The sequence below is a fragment of the Narcine bancroftii genome, chromosome 14 (genome assembly GCF_036971445.1).
Source record: "Narcine bancroftii isolate sNarBan1 chromosome 14, sNarBan1.hap1, whole genome shotgun sequence".
In the NCBI taxonomy this organism is placed as follows: domain Eukaryota; kingdom Metazoa; phylum Chordata; class Chondrichthyes; order Torpediniformes; family Narcinidae; genus Narcine; species Narcine bancroftii.
Window position 1 is genome coordinate 659,393 of NC_091482.1, and position 21,338 is coordinate 680,730.

A 21,338-nucleotide genomic window follows, 5' to 3' on the forward strand; every position below is an offset into this window, starting at 1 on the left:
ATGAATTTGACAGATTGAGAGAATTGATGTTAATTGAGGAAATTAAAAGGTATGACAGTGGGGAAATTAAGGTATGACAGTGGGGAAAAAAAAGATGGATTCATTGTACTCATGTAAACAAATAAAGAAACTGCAATGCAGGAGAAAAAAAAAATTGAATAAAGTGCAAAAATAAGAGTCCTTAAATAAGTCCCTGATTGAGTTTGTTTTTGAGGAGTCTGTTGGTGGAGGGGGAGCAGCTGTTCCTGAACCTGGTGGTGCAAGTCTTGTGGCACCAATACCACTTTTCTGATGGCAGCAGCGAGAGCAAAGCGTGTGCTGGGTGGTGTGGATTCTTAATGATTGCTGCTGCTCTTCGACGGCTGCATTCCCGTAGATATTCTTGATGGTGGGGAAGGTTTTACCTGTGATGTCCTGAGCTGTGTCCACTACCTTTTCGAGGGTTTTTTTCCTCTGGGGCATTGGCATTCCCAGACTAGACCATGTCGTGAATAACATCAACCTTTGAATTTGGCATTCATCGACCTCACCAAAGCCTTTGACTCAGTAACAAGGGAACTCCTATAGGATGTCCTGAAAAGTACATTCTTATCCTGAGACCCATCCATGATGGCATGTTTGCCACAGTCATGGTCAGAAACAGTAGCAGTGAGCCTTTTCAAGTCAAATCTGAAATAAAACAAGGATGTGAGATTGCTCCAACTTTGTTCACCATCTTTATTGCAGCAATCATCCACATTATCAAGGATGATGTACCCCCAGGAATCAAAATTGTATACAAAACTGATGGCAGACTTTTTAATCTTGCCCGTCTCAAGTCCAAAAACAAGACATCCACAAGTTCCCTCATTGAGCTCCAATACACAGATGACAACAGTGTAGGAGCTCTCTCAGAATACCACCTAGAACAGATTCTGACTTCTTTCGACTGTGCATACCCGAGACCTGGACTAACCATTAATTCCAAGAAGACTTAAATAATCTACCAACCTTCACCAACTGAGTCAAATCGGATAGAACCATCAATTCAACTTGGCGAAACAGCTCTGGAAAATGTGGACCACTTTCCATATCTTGGAAGTCACCTCTCTTCCAATGTCAACCTTAATGACAAGATCCAACATCGTCTTAAATATGCTGGAACAGCTTTTGGACGTCTGAATAAGTGTCTTTTATGATCATGACATTTGAAAGGACACCAAAATGTTCGTGTAATAAGCAGTGGTGATCTCAACGCTTCTGTATGCATTGGCAGCCTGAACAACATACAGTTGATATCTGAAGGAAAATGAAATGTTCCATCATTGCTGTCTTCAAAATGCCTTAAATATCGGCTGGGAAGATGGAGGAACTAATGTCAGTGTGCTAAATGAAGCAATAACAAGTATTGAATCCTCAGTCATTAAGAACCAACTGAGATGGAGCAGACATGTCATTCGGATGGAAGATGAACATCTGCCAAAACTAATCTACTCCCACCTTAAATGAGGTGGGCAACAGAAGAGATTCAAAGACATCTGAAAATCCAACATGAAGAAATGTAACATCGATATGAATAATTGGGAAACCAGTGCCAAGGACAGAAACTCTGGCAAACCATCAACCGAGAAGGAACAGCTATTTTCAAAGGCAACAGATGTGCAGAACTAGAAAAGAGAAGGAAATGGAAAGAAGAGCAGCAACAACCAAAACCCGATCTGTCACCTGTCCTGAATGCGGAAGATCTTTCAAAGCCAAGATTGGACTCGTAAACCATTTGAGAGTCCGTAAATAGATCAATGGAATGAAGTCCATCATCCTCGACCTAGAGAGATAGCCATGACACTGACGAGACCATGATACAACCAGTCAGCACATTTTCCACCACACATCTGTAGAAAGTTGCCAGGGTTTCTGATGTTGTGACAAACCTTCGCAAACTCCTGAGGAAGTAGAGATGTTGATATACCTTCTTTGGGGTCCAGAGCCATGAGATATTGCTGGAGCTGTATAAAACTGATGAGATCATATTTGGAGTATTGTGTTAATTTCTGGAAGATTCATGATAAGAATATAGAAGCTTTAGAGAAGATGCAGAGGAGATTTCCCAGGATACCGCCATTACGTAAGTGTATAAGAATATACGGGACATAGATAAACTGGAGCCAGCCCCTTTTTCTAGGGCAGTACTAGGTACTGCCCTGGAAACTGCCAAAATGTTTGGCCTGGAAGTCAGCCTGAAGAAAACTGAGGTCCTCCATCAGCCAGCTCCCCACCATGACTACCAGCCCCCCCACATCTCCATCGGGCACACAAAACTCAAAACGGTCAACCAGTTTACCTATCTCGGCTGCACCAATTCATCAGATGCAAGGATCGACAATGAGATAGACAACAGACTCGCCAAGGCAAATAGCGCCTTTGGAAGACTACACAAAAGAGTCTGGAAAAACAACCAACTGAAAAACCTCACAAAGATAAGCGTATACAGAGCCGTTGTCATACCCACACTCCTGTTCGGCTCCGAATCATGGGTCCTCTACCGGCACCACCTACGGCTCCTAGAACGCTTCCACCAGCGTTGTCTCCACTCCATCCTCAACATCCATTGGAGCGCTTTCATCCCTAACGTCGAAGTACTCGAGATGGCAGAGGTCGACAGCATCGAGTCCACGCTGCTGAAGATCCAGCTGCGCTGGATGGGTCACGTCTCCAGAATGGAGGACCATCGCCTTCCCAAGATCGTGTTATATGGCGAGCTCTCCACTGGCCACCGTGACAGAGGTGCACCAAACCAAAGAAAAGGTACAAGGACTGCCTAAAGAAATCTCTTGGTGCCTGCCACATTGACCACCGCCAGTGGGCTGATAACGCCTCAAACCGTGCATCTTGGCGCCTCACAGTTTGGCGGGCAGCAACCTCCTTTGAAGAAGACCGCAGAGCCCACCTCACTGACAAAAGGCAAAGGAGGAAAAACCCAACACCCAACCCCAACCAACCAATTTTCCCCTGCAACCGCTGCAACCGTGTCTGCCTGTCCCGCATCGGACTTGTCAGCCACAAACGAGCCTGCAGCTGACATGGACTTTTTACCCCCTCCATAAATCTTCGTCCGCGAAGCCAAGCCAAAGAAAAAGAAGAAATTAGCTAATACCAGAGGATGTTGACAAGGTCAGTAAATGAAAGTTATGGGAGATGTCAGATCGTTTTGAAGCACAATGATGGATATTTGAAATTCCAAGCTGGTCATTGGAGTTGAGACTGATACGATGGGTTTATGCTCTGTGAGGGAGTGTGATGGGTTTATGCTCTGTGAGGGAGTGTGATGGGTTTATGCTCTGTGAATAAGTTCTCATGTTCCCATCTTGCAAATTCACATTTGTTTTTATTGATAAGATTTGTGTCAATAAATTGCTATTTTATTGGTCTTGAATTGTAACTAACATGCGCGCGCTCTCCCTCTCGTTTTCTCTCTCTCTTGTTCTCATTTTCTCTGGTTCTGTACCCTACTTTTGAGTCTTATTTTCTGATCCTTTCTATTTAATAGCTTTAAATGAGGTCTGTGAAAATAGAAGAATACCAAAGACAACAGATTATCACCAAATGTCCATGATGAGTTCTCCCTTGCTGAGTATTTCTCTGCCTTTAAGTAATTTGCTCTCCTTGCATTGAAATGATGTAAATAACTGGTCGTATTGGATATGACGTAAAAATGTAAATTCTGTTCACGTTCTTGGCAGCTTGCTACTTATTCAGTTTTGCAGGGTTCCCCTCTAACCTCTCTCAATGAATAAATATTTTCTGCATCCTCTCTAGGACCTGCACATCATCTTTTATCTTGTTGATCAGAATTGGACCCAGCTGTGTGTTGATGTAATGAGCGAGGTCATGTTCCATCCAGTACACACTCCAAACTTTTCCCACAGTAGGCACTGCTTCTGGTACATACTGGAGGCCTGCGATAGGTCACTGTTAAAAGCTTTTGGGTGGGTGGGGGGGAATGTTTCTCTCGTCAAAGACAATAAACTATTCTTATGTACTTAAATTATCAAGAAAGTTTTAATTTTTTCTAGCACTTTTGTTTTAAAATGATTTTAATAACTTTTTTCTTTGAACGATTCTGTCCTATTTCAAGTGAATATTGATACTATCTGTCTGGTTTACTGTGGAGGAATAGGTTGAAAGTGCATCTACCCCTCAGCTCTGACCTCATATTCTGCATCAGATCTCCACTTAATTTTTAAATTCTACATTGCTGTGTCCCAGGATGTAAAGAACAATCTATTTGCAGTTAACCAGCAGTGGTTTCAAACCACTAATTGGGCATCTTTAAACTTCGGCAGTGTGATTCACCAACATTTGGAGCAGGACTCAGCATAGAATCAAGGAAATGTCCTCTTGTCCATGTCAAACATACTTATTTATCCTAATTTTGCCTATAATTGCTCCATATCCTTCTTTGCCTCTCCTATTTAAGTATTTATCTGTATCTTTTGAACATAATTGTATCTTAACTCTTCCACCACCTCTGGAAGCTTTTTCCAAATATTCACCACTCTCTGTATGGAAAAACCTACCCCTTGGGTCCCTTTAAATGAAGAAAGTTTTGAAGCCCCTGGGAAAAGATGCCATCTGTTTTTCTAATAGCCTGAAAATGCATGAGATTGTCTGATCTCAGAAGCTAAGCAGGCTCAGTCCTGGTCAGTATTTGGAGGGGAGACTGCCATGAACACCAGTTGCTGCAGGTTTCTGTGCAGGATGTTGAACAAAGTGGCAAATCTATCTGCCTTATGGTAGACAAAAGTCAAAGAATTTAATTCTTAATGTAGTATTACATGACAATAATGGAACCTTTACCTTTTTATCCTATCTATGCCCCTCAATTTTATAAACCTCTTTGGCTGCCTGTATTCCATTGAGAAAAAAATATCCAGCCTATCAGATATCTACTTGCAACCAAAGCTGTTCATTCCAGCCAATATATTGGTGAATAATTTCTGCTCTCTTTTTAACCATCTCCCTTTGGTATGGTAACCAGAATTGTATACAATATCCAGATGCAGCTTAACTTGTGTTTTGTGCACAGCTGGAATGTGACATCTTAACCTTTATATGAGTGCCTCGGTCTGTGAACATGAGCATGCCCAGTTCTTCACCATCAGTGATTCTATTTTCAGGGAGCATTGAACTTGCACCCCAATATATCTCTGTAAATCAATACTCCTGTTGACCCTGCCATTTCCTGCATGTGTTTTGCCGGTATTTAACTTCCCAAAATGCATTCTCTCACATCTGAATTAAATTCCATATGCCACCACTGTCCAACATTCCAGCTGATCTAGTCCCACTATTTTCTTGGACAACCTTCTTTGCTGTCTGAAACTCTGCCAATTTTCGAGTTGTCTGCAGATTTACTAAGTATATTGTAGGAGGCAAGGAATTGCAAAAACTCAGCAGGTATACATACACTGCTGGATTCCGTTTCCCATTCTCATTTTAATGCATGGATTTTTAGCATGGGAAAAAGAACATTTCCCATTTTTCTCATTATGACCAAAAAGGCACCGGGTCACTTGAATGAATGTGGTTATTGTTTGAAATATTGAAAGGCATGAGGGGATTTTACTGTGGGCCTTTAGCATGGACTTGTTGTTAGCTTCAGTAACCTTGTTTCTTCAGTTCTTCAGAGAGATTACCGTATTTTCACACATATAACGCATATGCATTTAACATGCAGAAAATCATAAATTGTGCAAAAATATTTTTGTATAGTGCACACAGGCATATAATGCGTCGGTGTATTATTCTAAATTCTGACTGACAATATCAATTTGCATTTAATTGGGTCATGAGCCAAACCACATTCCTATAGTACCAGTGTTTGTCCATTTATCTCCTGCTATTAACATCCAACCCAGAGTTGTCAATCAGCCATTATATTGATGATGTCCTCCTGCAACATATTAACAAGCTTTGGAGAGGAATTAATTAATTAGAGTGAAGACAGGCTTCAGATTTAAGCAGGATTTTAATTCCGTCATGAATTAAAAAGCCTTTCTTTATCCTTATCTTGTTTATCTCCTCCCTTAGGGGCATGTCTGGGCAATTAACATTGATAAGGTGCAGTGCCCAAGCCAGAATATCCTGTGTATCAGAATTCCATGGGACTCTGGGCAAAGAGATATACCCAAGATCAACATTTTGAATTTTGGCATTTTTTGTATCAAATACCCATGCTTGCTTTAAATTGAGAGTGTTCTTTTATTGCCCCTGCCCTGAGGGGGGTCATGGAGGGAGAGGGATGAGTGAGTGGGAGAGAGAAAAATGAGATGGGTCGTAGGCTGATGGTGTTATCGCGACATCATCAGCCCGCCCCTAGCAAGCCGCTTGCAGCAGCAATACCTTCATGATGTGTGGCGGAGCACTCCATTCCTCCACTGACACTGGCTCAGAGGTTTGGAGTCAGCGCCTTGGAATTGGTCTCGGAGCATTCACGAAGGTAAGTTTTCCGATGCGAGGGAGGAGAATCTACACCTTCACATTCGGATTTTTTGCTTTCTGAAAGGGCCTAATACGAGGAGCCAAACGCAAATCTTATACTGGGAATTTCAAGCTGAAATTTGTTACCAGAGCTGAAGAAACTGACAACAGAGAGGCAGCAAGAGAGTTCGAGGTTGGCAAATCACCTATTTGCAAATGGAGGAACAGAAAGATGAGCTTGAGAGGATGATTCCACAAAAATGTGCATGTCTTGGCCTGAGAGCTAAATGGGCCCAGTGAGTCTGACTTGAAGGAGTAGGTTCTTCGTCAAAGGGAAAAAAAATCAGGTTGTATATACAGTTGCAATCCAGATGAAAGTGAAAGTCTTAGCATGAGAAAGAGGCATCCTGGATTTCAAGACAAGTTTCCTGGATATCAAAATTTATGAAGCAAAATGGATTGTCGGTACGAACTAAAGCAACTGTCGGTCAGCGACTTCTAGAAGATTGGGAACAAAAAAAAATCATTGATTTTTGCAACTTCGTCAGCAATGAAATGTGCAAACTTAAAATCACACCTGCAGATGCATTAACATGGATGAAGTCCCACTGGCCTTTGACATCTCCGCCACAAGAACTGAAGCCAATGGATCACGTTTAATAGTGTAACATACGGCGAGAGAAATTCCCAGTACCGTGATTGTGCACAAGAAAGGATGGATGGACTCCAATGTTATGAAACTGCAGGAGTAAAAGTGTTGCAGGCCGAGACTAGGCTGTTTCTTCTCCCAAGAAATCCTTGATGCTTATTTGATTCCATGGCATCTCACAAAGAGAATTCAGCACAAAGGACTATAAATTCTGTTGGCGTGCCCATTGCAGTAATAATGAGTGGGTTGATGTGAAAACTCCAGCCACTTGATATTTCCGTTAATCATTCAAGACGTTCATCAGATGAGAAGGGGTGGAATGGATGCAGAATGGGACTCGTGAATTCACCCCGGCTGGGCAGCTGAAAAGAGCAACCAATACTGAAGTTTGCGTATGGTTTGCCAGAATGTGGGATGAGATTAGACCAGAAATGATGCACAGTGTATTCATCAGAAGGATGGTGGTGATTCCACCACTGATGTTGAAAGCAGTGAGACCGATGATGTGTCAGTAAGAGGAGAACAGTGAAAGTATTTTAATGAAGAAAGTGAACCATCCAACTTTGAACAGATGATGAGGAGAAGAAGACGACAAAGTGGGCTTTTTTTTAAACTTGTTCTCCAGCTTGTTATTTAAGATGTTATATGGTTATTTTAAATTAAAGCAATTCACTTAGAACCACAGGCTGGTCAATTAAGTTCACTTTTTTATTCAACGTTTAAAAATATTCCCTATAATGTGCACATGCAGATAACGCGGGGGGTGGGGGGGGGGCGTACCTGTAAAATAGACTCAGGTGGGGGGGGCGTACCTGTAAAATAGACTCAGTTGGGGGGGCGTACCTGTAAAATAGACTCAGGTGGGGGGGCGTACCTGTAAAATAGACTCAGGTGGGGGGGGCGTACCTGTAAAATAGACACAGGTGGGGGGGGGCGTACCTGTAAAATAGACACAGGTGGGGGGGGGCGTACCTGTAAAATAGACACAGGTGGGGGGGGGGGCGTACCTGTAAAATAGACTCAGGTGGGGGGGCGTACCTGTAAAATAGACTCAGGTGGGGGGGCGTACCTGGTTTGTAAAATAGACTCAGAACATGCAACTCGATGCTAGTCCTGTTGGCGTCTTCCCAGTTCTCTCATAAAATAGATATTAAAAAGCAGAAATCTGAACTATAAATGCAAAATTCTGGAAACACTCAGCAGGATAAGGCAACATTTGTGCAATAACAAGGGTAACATTTCAGATCCAGTATCCTTCATCAAAACTGATAAGTCGAGAACAAGTTAGGTTTGTGGAATATCTGAAGAATATCCAGCTTCTCCACTACCCATAACAAGTTTTCTTCTTCCATGGTTTTGATGAGGGCCCTGGACCAGAAATGTTGGCTGTTTCTCTTTGCTGCCTGACCAACTTAAAGTTTGTAACTTCTGACCACAGATGTCCCCTTATGGATGAGTGGCATATGAAGCCTTAAAGTTAAAAGTACTTGTACTGTTTCTGATGAATACAGGATAAAGATTCTCTCGCCACTGTTCCCTGCTCCTGTACACATTATGATCATACAGCAAGTATGCTTTGGGTGCACCTATAGAAGTGGTTGAGGTTTAAGGGGGCATGCTGAACTGCCTCCTAGAACGTAGGTGTTCGTATGCAGTACAGCATGGAAACAGGCCCTTGTGCTCAACTTGTCCACGCTGACCAAGATGCTCGTTGGACCAATTCCTCTCGCGCACACTTGGATGACATTCCTCTTAATAGTTCTTCACCAGAAAATGCATTTCAGTGGTAATACATTGGATAGAAGAGATATGGATCAAGGTTAACACTCAGTTGTTCAAATCTGGGTGTTTTGAGTAGAGAATAAGTGTTGCATCTTTTTCCTGTGACATTTTATTGAATAGCTGCTTACTTCCTTCCAATCTTTTGCTTGTGCCTGGAGTATCGAGCCAACTTGACAAGATAAAATTGCATCAGAGTTGGTTAAGGTTACCTGAAAGAGAAAAGTAAAGGAACGCTGTGTGGGTAGGGGTTGAATTGTGTTGCTCTCTCCTCGCAGTCGACTTGTTTTTTTTTAGTGATGCAGTATGATTTACCCAAATTTCCCAAGGTCTTGAAAGTTTGTTTGTCCTCACAGGGACTAATTATCATTGAATGTTTCTTCCTCATCTTTGAAAACTTTAACAAAGCTGCAACGAAGGCTGTGTCATTTTGAGTAATTTTGCTGTAGGTCTGAACCACAAATGTACACTGATGGAAATTAGTGAGCTCAATGTGTATTTGCTTGTCTTTCTTGGTGGTAATTAATGTAATTTCTAAGGAGAAAGGCCTTGGATGTTCTCACTGTTATCTTTGCTTGGTTTTAGCAGTCTGGCCATTTAAAGCATTCACCACAGTTAAGTTACTCTCTTTACAGCTTGGGTGTTGTTTCTATTGTAGGAACCAAGTAATGAGGAAAAAACTGATCCTTTTTTTCAAACGAAGGAACCATGCTCGTAAACAGAGGGTATGTTCTACTAAGTACTGGTAAATTTTCCAAACTCAAATATAAATGGTGAAATAAAAAGAAAAAGAACGAATCAGAATGTAAAAATTAATATTCTCAGCCTATCTCTCCCCTGCCACAATTTCTTCCCCACCCCACCACCACCAATCTCATCTGTCTTTAGTTTCATTTACAAAGCTTTTATGTTTGTGAGACTGAGTGTGTGTGCTTGGGACAGTGTGTGATTTCAGTGCTGAGTTCACAATCCCAACAAGAGTTATTTCTCAATGACAGATGTTGAAAAGGGTGCTTGCTCCATACCGTGACAGATGTTGAAAAGGGTGCTTGCTCCATACCGTGACAGATGTTTAAAAGGGTGCTTGCTCCATACAGTGACAGATGTTGAAAAGGGTGCTTGCTCCATACCGTGACAGATGTTGAAAAGGGTGCTTGCTCCATACCGTGACAGATGTTGAAAAGGGTGCTTGCTCCATACCGTGACAGATGTTTAAAAGGGTGCTTGCTCCATACAGTGACAGATGTTGAAAAGGGTGCTTGCTCCATACCGTGACAGATGTTGAAAAGGGTGCTTGCTCCATACCGTGACAGATGTTAAAAAAGGTGCTTGCTCCATACCGTGACAGATGTTGAAAAGGGTGCTTGCTCCATATCGTGACAGATGTTGAAAAGGGTGCTTGCTCCATACAATGGCAGATTTGCTTCAATATATTACCCATTTCCTTATTCGTTATAATTTGTCATCTTAGTATTTGCCTCTCTATCATGTTCAGTGAATTTGGCATAAATTTACAATAAGCAACCTGCACAGTAATTCCCTCAGTGATATTTTCATCTTCCCAATTTCAAAGCCTATATTTATTAATCATCCTGTGTGGTCAGCCTTTTCAAGAAAATAAGAATTGTTGTTCTGCCACCATTTATTAATGTCATGGCTGATCTTTCATGTCAACCTCTTGACTTCCCCCATATCCAATATTGCTTAATTCCCTAAGATGATGAACATTTTACAGGAACAAAAGATCTGTCAACGCTATGACCAGCTGATGGAAGTGTGGGAGAAGAAGGTTGAAAGGATAGAAAATAACCCTCGGCGAAAAGCGAAGGAGAGCAAGACGAGGGAATATTATGAGAAGCAGTTTCCAGAAATTCGTAAGCATCGGGAACAGCAGGAACGTTTCCAAAGGTAGTGGTTGGAATCTAATTCTGTTCATTGCATTACTTCTTCTTGTAAAATGAAAATAATATTCTTTTTCTCACCAATCCTTAAACCATATCCAAAAAAGAATGAAGCTTGAAAGCCAAGACCATGCCTCACATCAGTGGACAAAAGTCTTAATGGATAATGGACTGAAGTGAGTGCATTTAGTTTGCCTGCTGATACCACTTTGGGTGTAAGAGCAGTTCGGGTTCTCTTGCATCCAATGCATTGTAACAAACCCGTCAAATATTTTGCAGAATTAAATTTGTAGAGTCACAGAATTTGGAAGCAGGCTATTCATCCCGCAATGTCCATGCTGTTCAATGGCACCCATCCATATTAATCCCAACATCCATCACCTGGCCCATAGCCTTCAATGCTCATGCAATTCAAGTGCTCACCTGGAAGCTTACCATTTCCTTACAACTGATATCAGTCTTGTATCTCTATAATTACTAGGGCCTAAGGTACATGGACGATGTTGCTGTCTTCTGCTCAGATCCACAGTTGGTTCTGCAGACTGGGCAACATTCATAACCATTTTGAGAGGTTATCTGTGCTGGTGTTAATCAGAAGAAGACTGAGCAATACCTCACCTAACCAGTCTGCCATCTCCTTCACGGTCAGGCTTGGCCACCTGAAAGTGGTGGATGTGGTTCAAAATTGGTTAGAGCAGATAGCCAAGGTGCCCTAGAAATTGGGTCTGTGGGAATACCGGGGAAGAATCTGGTCATGTGTGAGGTACTCTCAAATCTGCTTAGTTGGTGTGGGTGTGGCCACCCTCTTCCACCTTGGCCATCCACTTTTTGGATGACTGCAGTTTCAAGAACAATGAAACATCTCAAAGAGAAAAGTCGCCAACCAGATCAGGACCCCATTTCTATCCTTAAGGTTTATTCTGTCCATCACCAGAGTATAAAATAGCTTCAGTGTCAACATCCAACAAAACACATATGGACTTGCCAAGGTTTCTCTGACAGCTCTGTCAAAACATGCTACCTTCAGCATCATTTATATGTTACTTTTGAATCATATATTGTTCTAAATATTTTGTAATACCTAAGGATTCAGTGATAATTTTTTTCTAGGGTTGGACAGAGAGGAGCCGGACTTCCAGCAACCATAGCCAGGAGTGAGCATGAGATATCTGAGATCATTGATGGACTGTCTGAACAGGAGGTCAGATATTCCTCAAAACTTTGGTTGTTGATTCAAATAGACATTGTCACCTTCCATACATACATTCAAAACATAAATTGCTACAGGCTATTGCATTTTGATGATCTTGCTTTTGCTGAGGCATGAAAAGTGATCTATAGTGTTTTGTGCTTCCAAATGTATTGAGCACAGTGATTGGTTGAGCTCAGGAGAGTGTTGTGGAACAGAGTCAGAGGGATACATTTCTGGTCACCCAGCTATGGGAAATACAGCATTAAAGCTGAAAAAGGTGCAGCAAAGATTCACAAGATTCTTACTGGGGCTGGTGGACTTAAATTATGAGAGTAAAACATGAAAGTCCTCAGACGCAGTGATCGAAGTAAAAACATTGCTGGAGAAACTTAGCAGGTCAGTGTACTTTGTGCAACAAAGATAAATATGCATAACCAACCTTTCGAGCTTGAGCCCTTCTTCAAGGTATGAGCGAATTGAAGGCAGGCGCCTGAATAAAATGGTGGGGCAGGAGGTAATAGGTGGATATGGGAGGGGGGCACCACAGAAAACGGGAAGGCTGGACAGGCTGCAACTTTTCTCCCTGGAGCATGAGGAGAGAGAGGACCTTAGAGATGTGTAAAATTGTGAATGACAGAGATAAGATGAATGGTCAGTCTTTTTCCCAAGGTAAGGGATCTAAAATTAAGATGAGAAAGGAAAGATTTAAAAGGGACCTGAGGGGGACCTTCACTCAGAGGGTAGGTGGGTTTCTAGAGCAAGTGTCCAGAGGAAAAGGTAGGGGCAGGTACAGTTTAAAAGACATTTAGACTGGTATGTAAATAGGAAAGGTGTAGAGCAGGGGTGTCAAACTCAAATTCACGGAGGGCCAAAATTAAAAACTTGGACTAAGTCGAGGGCCGAACTAAATATTTATTGAAAATTTTCAACAACATCTGCATGTTTTCTCTTCTTTCAACATGTGTAATGTTAAACTTTAGGATATAACTTTAGGAGGATAATGTTACTGGTCAGGAGTAGGTAGCTCAAGTTCACCCTTTGCTTGACCTGAGGGAAACATATTTGGACCCTGTGGAGATGTAGTTAGCATTCACAGGCTTTGTCCATTTTGGCCTGCATCAGGACTCAGCATTTCCTGCTCACTCCTCAGGCTCTATTCAACCTCGACCCACCATCCCTCTACCTGACCAGTCCTTTACCCAACCTCTACTCACCCCTAACTCCACTCGCTCTGCCTCTACCCACCCCATCCTATACACGCTCCTCTACTGCCTCTCCCCTCAACCTGTTCCTCCCTCTACCCGTCTCTCACCCTCTAATCACCCCTCCCCTACTCGCCCTGCCTCTCCCCTTTTACCTCTTCCCTATCCACCCCTCCTTCTACTCATTCCTCCCTCTAACTGCCCCTCGCACCACCATAACTTCCCCTGCCCATTACTCCTCATCTACACCCTCTGCCCACCCCTGCTTACCCACCCACTCAGGCCCAGCGCGCTGCCGATCAGCCTTTGCGGAACAGCGGGGGCCGTGCGCAGCCTGCCATGTCCGTCGCGCCGACAGGAAATCACAGGCGCTCGCCAATCCGCCGCACCACTCGACAGGTGGGAGAAGTGACTGGTTGTGCGGGGAGCCTTCCAACTGGCTTGCCGGCTGATGACATCGACAGACTTCTCGTGTTACAATTTTGTTTTCCCCGTTCTCAAAGTTTGCATGGTCAACCTGCAACATTCTTGCTCCACCCGCGTCCCGTGGATCTGATGCCCGGGTGTTGTTAGGATTCCCAGCAGAAGGTTTGTGGAACTTTACCATTCTGGATTCCTTTTTGAGAATATTCTGGCCATCTTTTAAGGGGGGTGGTTTTAGGGGGGAGGGGATAGTTAGGGGGTGGGGAAGGATGTGCAATGAAGGGGGAGGATGGTGGGGGTGACATTACCAAAAAACAGCATCGGCTCTCGCTGCAGGGCGGGCCACCTCTAATACATTTTTGAAATGATCTTGCGGGCCAAATATAATTATATCGCGGGCCAAATTTGGCCCGCGGGCCAGAGTTTGACATGTGTGGTGTAGAGCAATGGTTCTCAACCTTTTTCCCCTTTCCACTCACATACCACTTTAAGTTATCCCTGTGCCATGTGTTCTATGATTAGTAAGGGATTGCTTAAGGTTGGATCATAGAAAAATAGGTGCAGGAGTAGGCCATTTGGCCCTTCAAGCCTACACCTCCATTCAACATGATCATGGCTGATCAATACCCGATTCTTGCCTTCTCCCCATACCCTTTGATCTCCTTAGCCAGATGGGCCAAATCTTACCTGCTCTTAAATATTGACAAGGTACCGGCCTCAACTACTTTCTGTGGCAAAGAATTCCACAGATCTACCACCCTCTGAGAGAAGAAATTTTTCCTAATCTCAGTCCTAAAAAAATTTTCCCTTTAAACTTAAACTGACCCCTGATTCTGGTTTTTCCCAGCATTGGAAACAACCCACCTGTGTCCAGTCTGTCTAATCCCTTAAGAATTTTATATGTTTCTATAAGATTCCCCCCTCAATCTTCTAAATTGCAGAAAATACAAGCCTAGTCTATCCAAGCTTTCTTCATATGCAAGTCCTTCCATCCCTGGTATCCATGGAAGTTGTCCTTCCTCAGATAAGGAGACCAAAACTGCACACAGTACTCCAGGTGTGGTCTCACCAAGGCCCTGTTCAGGTGTAGCAGGATCTCTATACTCAAATCCTCTTGCTATGAGCGCCAACATAGCATTTGCCTTCCTCACCGCCTGCTGCATCTGCATGCCCACTTTCAATGACTGATGCACAGCAACACCCAAGTCTCTCCGCATCTCCCCTTTTCCTAAACAGATCTTTCTTCTTCTTTGGCTTGGCTTCGCGGACGAGATTTAAACAGATACCAGTTATATAATAGGCCTCTTTCCTGTTCTTACCTCTAAAGTGGATAACCTCGCATTTATCCACATTATATTGCTCTGCCACATCTTGGCCCATTCGCCTAACTTATCCAAATCACTCTGCACCCTCCAAACATCCTCAACACAGCCAACCCCGCGACCCAACTTTGTGTCGTCTGCAAATTTTGAGATATTGCTATCTATTCCCACATCTAAGTTGTTGATATATATTGTAAACAACTGTGGCCCCATTACGGAGGAGCCCTGTGGTACCCCACTAGTCACTGGCTGTCATTCCAAAAAGAACCCATTTATACCTACTCTTTGCTTCCTGTCCATCAACCAATTCTCTATCCACCTTAATACCATACCTCCTATACCATGCTTTTTAAGTCTTCTGTGTGGAACCTTATCAAATGCCTTGCTAAAGTCCAGATAAATCACACCGACTGATTTCCCCCCCCCCCCCCCACTATCCACTCTACTGGTTACATCCTCAAAAAATTTATCAGACTTGATTTTCCCTTCACAAAACCATGCTGATTGACTGTCCAATGATACCACTGGCCCATTTCTTTTGAAGTTATTAAACCATGCACAATTAGGTATGATTAAAACAGTAGTTTTCAAACTTTTTCTTTCCACCTTCATACCACCTTAAGCAATCCCTTACTAATCACAGAGCACCCATGGCATAAGGATTACTTAAAATGGTATGTGAGTGGAAAGAAAAAGATTGAGAACCACTGGTGTTGAGGGATGTTAGTTTGGGTACTCAAATTGGTTGACATGGACGAGTGTAATCCATGGGCCTTTTTTCAAGCTGTAATAACCCCATGACTTTTGGCATCTACTTGGCTCAATAATCAGTTTCATGTTGTTATTGGGCTTTGGAGTTGTTACCAAAGAAAATTCTTTGCTCTCTATATTCCAGTTTTTTGTCTAAAGTTCATTTTTACACACACTGGTCATAATTTTAACTAGGATTCATAAGAATCTGATCCATCAGTTGGTTTAAACATGTCTTTGGTTCCTCCTGGTGAATGTTAATTCTGAAGAAGGGCAGAATGCTTTCACGACTAAGCATTGGATAGGATCTGGGTTTATGAAGACATTAGCCTCATCTTCTGTAGTGCCACTGTGCCATTACAACTGTGGATGTAACGAGCAAGATTCACTGCCATTAATTATCCACTTCAAACCTCACAGTGATTTGATAGAATGCTAAGCACCCACCTATGAACTTGGAGTGGTTGCTTGAACTGGGCTTAGCAGAAGAATTCCTCAACAATCACTCAGTGATTAGAAAAACCAACAGCCAGAGAGTTGGACTAGAATACCTTGATGAAGGGGTCAAGCCCAAAGCTTCAGTTATGTATTTTTATCTTTACTATACAAAGGACACCATTTGAATTGCCAAGTTTCTCCAACATTGTGTTTTTACTTTTTAGTTGAACTAGGATTCCTACAAATGATCATTTGGACCACATTGTTCGTGGGCTGATATCTTGAGATCTGGACTATTGATCAGGAGTTCATATGCCGCAGCAGAGGGAAGGTTTAAATTCAAGTAAATAAATAAATTCTGGATTTAAAAGGCATCTGTCATAAAAATTGGAAGGTTAAAATGCATCTGTTCATTATTGACTTTGAGGGCAGGTAATCTGCTAACCATTCATTTGTCACCTGACCCACAGTAATTTGATTAGTGCCCTTCTGTCTTGCAAAACAATTATAGCATGACCAAGATTAGGGAAATCCAGTGCATGAAATAAATGCTGGTTCACCAATCAATGTTCATATCCCAGGAGCATATAAAATAATACAAAACCACAGTGCTTCAGACTTGTGCCAAGAATGCAAATCTCATTGATGCTTATGGTTTTGAGGTTAATTGCAAGTTGCGCAAATAGGTAGCTTCATGTGATTAAGCCAAAGCCATCTTTATGACCAGAGACAGGACAGAAATCTGGTTGTGAGCTCTTCGCAGATTCTGTGGAGTAATGAATAGTTTGACACTTTTTCTCCCATTGTTGCTCCCCTCCATCCCCGTGGACTGAAATGGACTGTAGGCAAGTTGTGACTATTGAGTAGCTGGATTTTCAGCCGTAGAGTTGTAGCATTCATTTGCAAAGAAACAGGCCCTTTGGCCCAATGCCCATGTTGACCAAACTAGATTTATTTGCCTGTGTTCAGACAATAACCTCTTAACCCTTTCTATCCCTGTATCTGTCTAAATGCCTTTTGAACATTAAAATGATCCCCATCTCAATTGTTTTCTCTGTGAAGGTTCCCTTTGAAACCCTTTTTAATTTTTCCCTTCTTACCTTAAATCTGTGCCGTCTCAATTTAGATTGCCCTACCCTGGGAAAAAGAATTACTATTTATCTCCTCTCTGCCCCATCTAAAGGATGTAAAAAGTAAATATGATGAAATACTCATGAAAAGGTTGTTGGCTTGTTATTGTAGTGAATTATTTCCAATGGCTGGTTTATTGCAGAACAATGAAAAGCAGATGAGGCAACTTTCTGTGATCCCTCCAATGATGTTTGATATGGAACAGAGACGAGTAAAATTCTTGAACATGAATGGAGTAATGGATGATCCTATGAGAGTGTACAAGGAGCGGCAATTTATAAATGTCTGGTCTGACCACGAGAAAGAAATTTTCAAAGAAAAGTATCTACATTTTTGTACTGTTTACTATTGAACGTGTTATTTTAAAAAATTTGTATAGTTTTCCCCAAATTTCTCCATGTTACGCTGTCAAACTTGCGTCTGATGCTGTAAACACTGGAACTTTACATGTGGAAAAAAAACATGCAGGTGAAATTAAGTTATTCAAGAGCAGAGCCTCTTGATGTATTAGAGCTCTAGCTTCTTGTTTAGGAACATAAAGCACAATATAGCTCATAATCGCACTTAATGGGATTTGCAAAACTGAAAGTTTCATGGTCGGTTTAACTCTGTACAAATCCCCTTTAAATGAGGGTCTTCTGTAACATATTTTAACAAACTAGCTATGCCATTGCAGTTGATAATATTTTGCTGTGGCATTAATAAATGTTGAATGTGATTTGATACGACTAGTCTATCTTTACTATTGATCCAATATGTATGTAGCACTAAATTCATTAATAAGTTTAATTTCTGGGTCACAAACAAAGTCAGTGTTTTTGTTTAGCTTTTGCTCACCAGTTGATTATTTCATTTATTGATAAGAATTTTCTGCTTTCACAACAGATTTGTTCAACACCCTAAAAACTTTGGTTTGATCGCATCTTACCTTGAAAGAAAGGTTAGTAGCTTCTCTGTGCATTTCTCTTGGAAAAAACATGTAAACTCTTTTTTACAGTCTTTATTTGAAGAACTTTGAAAAGTTATTGTGGTGAATGAGTAGAGGCTCCCTGGAATTATTTCATGTTTTACATAGTTATTAAAGTTTGTTTTTGAAAAAGCGTAGAAGAGTATAGCGCAGAAACAGTCCCTTTGACCCGCTTGTCTGCACCAAATGAGGCTCAAATTAAACTAAGGCTCAGCTGCATGCACCTGATACAAAGTCCTCTATTTCCTGAACATTCATGTTTCTATCTGGAAACTATTATATCAATATCCTGATTCTGTGGGCAGCCTGTTCCAGGCACCTATCACTATCTGCACAAAAAAAAACCTGCTCTGCCATCTCGTGTAAACTTTTCCCTGCCTCACCATAAAAGTATGTAGCATTTTTTTTAATCCTGGAAAAAATATTCTACCCTATCAGTGTTAAAAACTTCTATCAGTTCTCCCCTTGGCCTCCAATGCTCCAGAGAAAACAACACGTTCTTAGCTCTCTCACCATAACTCGTATTTTCTAACCCCGGAAGTTAAGGATTCAGTAGTCAAGGGGTGTGGCAAAGCCTTGATCCCAAAGTTTGGGAAAGAGTATCAGAGCCAGCACCACCAGGCTGAGGAACAGCTTCTTCCCACAGGCAGTGAGAACGCTGAACGACTAAAGGAACTGCTCACACTAACCATCCGAGACTCTCATATTCATGAAACAATATTTATTTATTTGTTTGTATATATGGTTGTGTGTCTGCATGTTTTGCACCGAGGACCTGAGAACGCTGTTTTGTCAGATTGTATTTGTACAATTCGATGACATTAAACAACTTGAGTTTGCTGGGGACTATGGTATTGAAAGTAGATATGTAGTGAAGAGTAGTCTAAATCGTGTTCCAAGGACAGGTGGAGAGCAAGGGAGATGGTATCTGCTGCTGATCTGTTTGCAACCAGTAGGCAAGTTGAAGTCGGTCAAGGCTGGCTAGGAGGCTAGAATTGATGTGAACCATGACCAGCTTCTCAAAGCATTTCATGATGGTGGATGTCAAAGATACTGCTCATTGATCATTTAGGCCACTTATTATGCATAACTTCAGTATTGGTGGTCTTGTAGCAAATGGCGACTGTGGCCTGATGGAGGGAGACATTGGCCATGTCTGAACTGGTCGCCTGCACGGGCTCTCAGGACACATCCTGGGACTTGATCTGGACCAGTTGCTCTCTGTTGGTTCATCTGCCGGAAGGTTGTTCTAACTTTAGCAGCAGTGACCATGGGTGCAATGTCGCTTGTCGTAGTTGAAGTGGATGTCACCTCCCTGATCAAAGTGAGCATAGAACATGTTTAACTTGTTGGGGAGTGTTGCACTGTGTTGCTCGGTTTTGCTCTGTACTCTGTGTCAGCATGCATTACCTGCCATACACCACATATCCACAATGTTCTCTTGGGTCTCTAGTTTTGTGTGCTACTATCTCAAAGTGCATCACCTCAAATGTGATGTGTTACTCTTCAGGAGGTCAATGCAAGAGGAAAGTGTACAGACCAACACTTCCGCTACTTTGTGGAAGGAAGACAATTCAAAGTCTTTACAGACCATAAACCACTGACTTTTGCATTTAATAAAGTGTTGGACCCATGTCGGCTTGGTAGCAGAGGCACCTGTTCTACGTGTGAGAATTCACCACCGACATCGAATACACAGCTGGGAAAACCAACATGATGGCCAATGCTTTGTCATGTCCAAAGGTGCAAAGCATACCCTGTCCCTGGGGATAGATGATAAGGCCCTGGCAGAAGCACAGCAGGCAGACCCTGAGATACCAGCATACAGGACCATGGTGTTGGGACTTTGCCTAGAAGACATCCCAGTAGGTCCAGGTAGCACAGTGCTCCTCTGTTGCATATCCACTGGCCACCCCTGCCCCGTAGTCCCCGCGGCCTGTAGATGTGGTGCACAACCGGCCATCAAGACAACTGTTCACATGGCACTGTCTCTGGAAGCAGGTCAGCCAGTGGGCCAGAACTGCACACTGTGCCACATGTCAAAAGTCCAACAGCGCACCAGGGCACCCCCCCCCCCCCGTCATTCGAGCCAGCATGAAGAAATTTCAGCCACATACACATAGATATTGTGGGACCTACTGACATTAGTCGATCGCTTCACAAGATGGCCGGAAGCAGTCCCACTGACAGACAATGACGGAGGCCTGCGCCAGAGCCCTGATAAACACTTGGGTGGCAAGGTTCAGAGTCCCAGAACATGACTTCGGACAGAGGTGCAGAGTTCACCCCAAGCCTGTGGACAGCACTGGCAAACCAACTGGGGATGCAGCTCCACCATACCACAGCATACCATCCCCAGACAAACAGACTGGTGGACTATAAAAGCAGGGCTGGGGAGATCAATAAATCAGTCTTGACTCCACTTACACCTGTGTGTATGTTGTTCTCTCGCTCTGCAGTAGCACTTCGCCACAATACCTTTTGAGTCCTTTTTAAATCTTTCTCCTCTCCTCTCAAATCTATGCTGTCTATTTTTAACTTCACCTGCTCTGGGAAAGAGGCTATGTCTGTTTACTTCACCTAAGTTCCTCATGATTTTAGAATCACTCATTAGATCTCTCCCCTTAGCCTCCTATGCTCCAGGGAGGGGAGAATAAAAAGTCCCCCTCAATGTGCTCGTGCGTCTTTTCTGCACCCTTTCCAGCTTAATGATATCTTTTATTCTGGGTGATGAGATCTGCACACAGTACTTACCAGCGTCCTGTGGAGATACATCATGACTTCCCTGTCCTGGACTCAATGCACTGATGAAGACAAGTGTGCCAAATGCCGCCTTTGCCACCCTCATCAGCTTTACTGGCTTACAGTTCCCTGGCTTGTCCTTGCAGTCCTTATTAAACAGTGGAACAACATTAACTACCCTCCAGCCTCTGGCACCTCCCCTGTGTCTAACAGTGATATTTGTATCTGCCAGGGCCAGAACAAATTTTTATCTAGGCTTCAGACCAATTCATGAGGACACGTTAAAAAAAATCAAGATAATTGGCTGTCATCAATGTGGTTTCTGGAACAGAAATTGGAATTATGTTAAGTGTATCCAGTAGATGTTTCTGAATTTAGATTTC

At 42.6% G+C, this 21,338-nt stretch overlaps 1 protein-coding gene across 13 annotated transcripts in view; it reads left to right on the forward strand.

The window, feature by feature from the left end:
* The window catches only part of ncor1 (nuclear receptor corepressor 1), a 260,519-nt gene that overhangs the window by 59,843 nt on the left and 179,338 nt on the right, over positions 1–21,338 (forward strand). For 10 of the 13 annotated variants that reach the window (XM_069911235.1, XM_069911241.1, XM_069911245.1 and 7 more), the window contains exons 9-14: positions 9,546–9,612; positions 10,623–10,795; positions 10,896–10,964; positions 11,899–11,989; positions 17,389–17,567; positions 18,132–18,186. In XM_069911235.1, the coding sequence (XP_069767336.1) occupies positions 9,546–9,612; positions 10,623–10,795; positions 10,896–10,964; positions 11,899–11,989; positions 17,389–17,567; positions 18,132–18,186 (634 nt within the window). Of the gene's footprint in view, positions 1–9,545; positions 9,613–10,622; positions 10,796–10,895; positions 10,965–11,898; positions 11,990–16,084; positions 16,459–17,388; positions 17,568–18,131; positions 18,187–21,338 lie in introns of those variants that run through there. The other 3 variants (XM_069911243.1, XM_069911248.1, XM_069911247.1) reach the window with 2 other exon arrangements.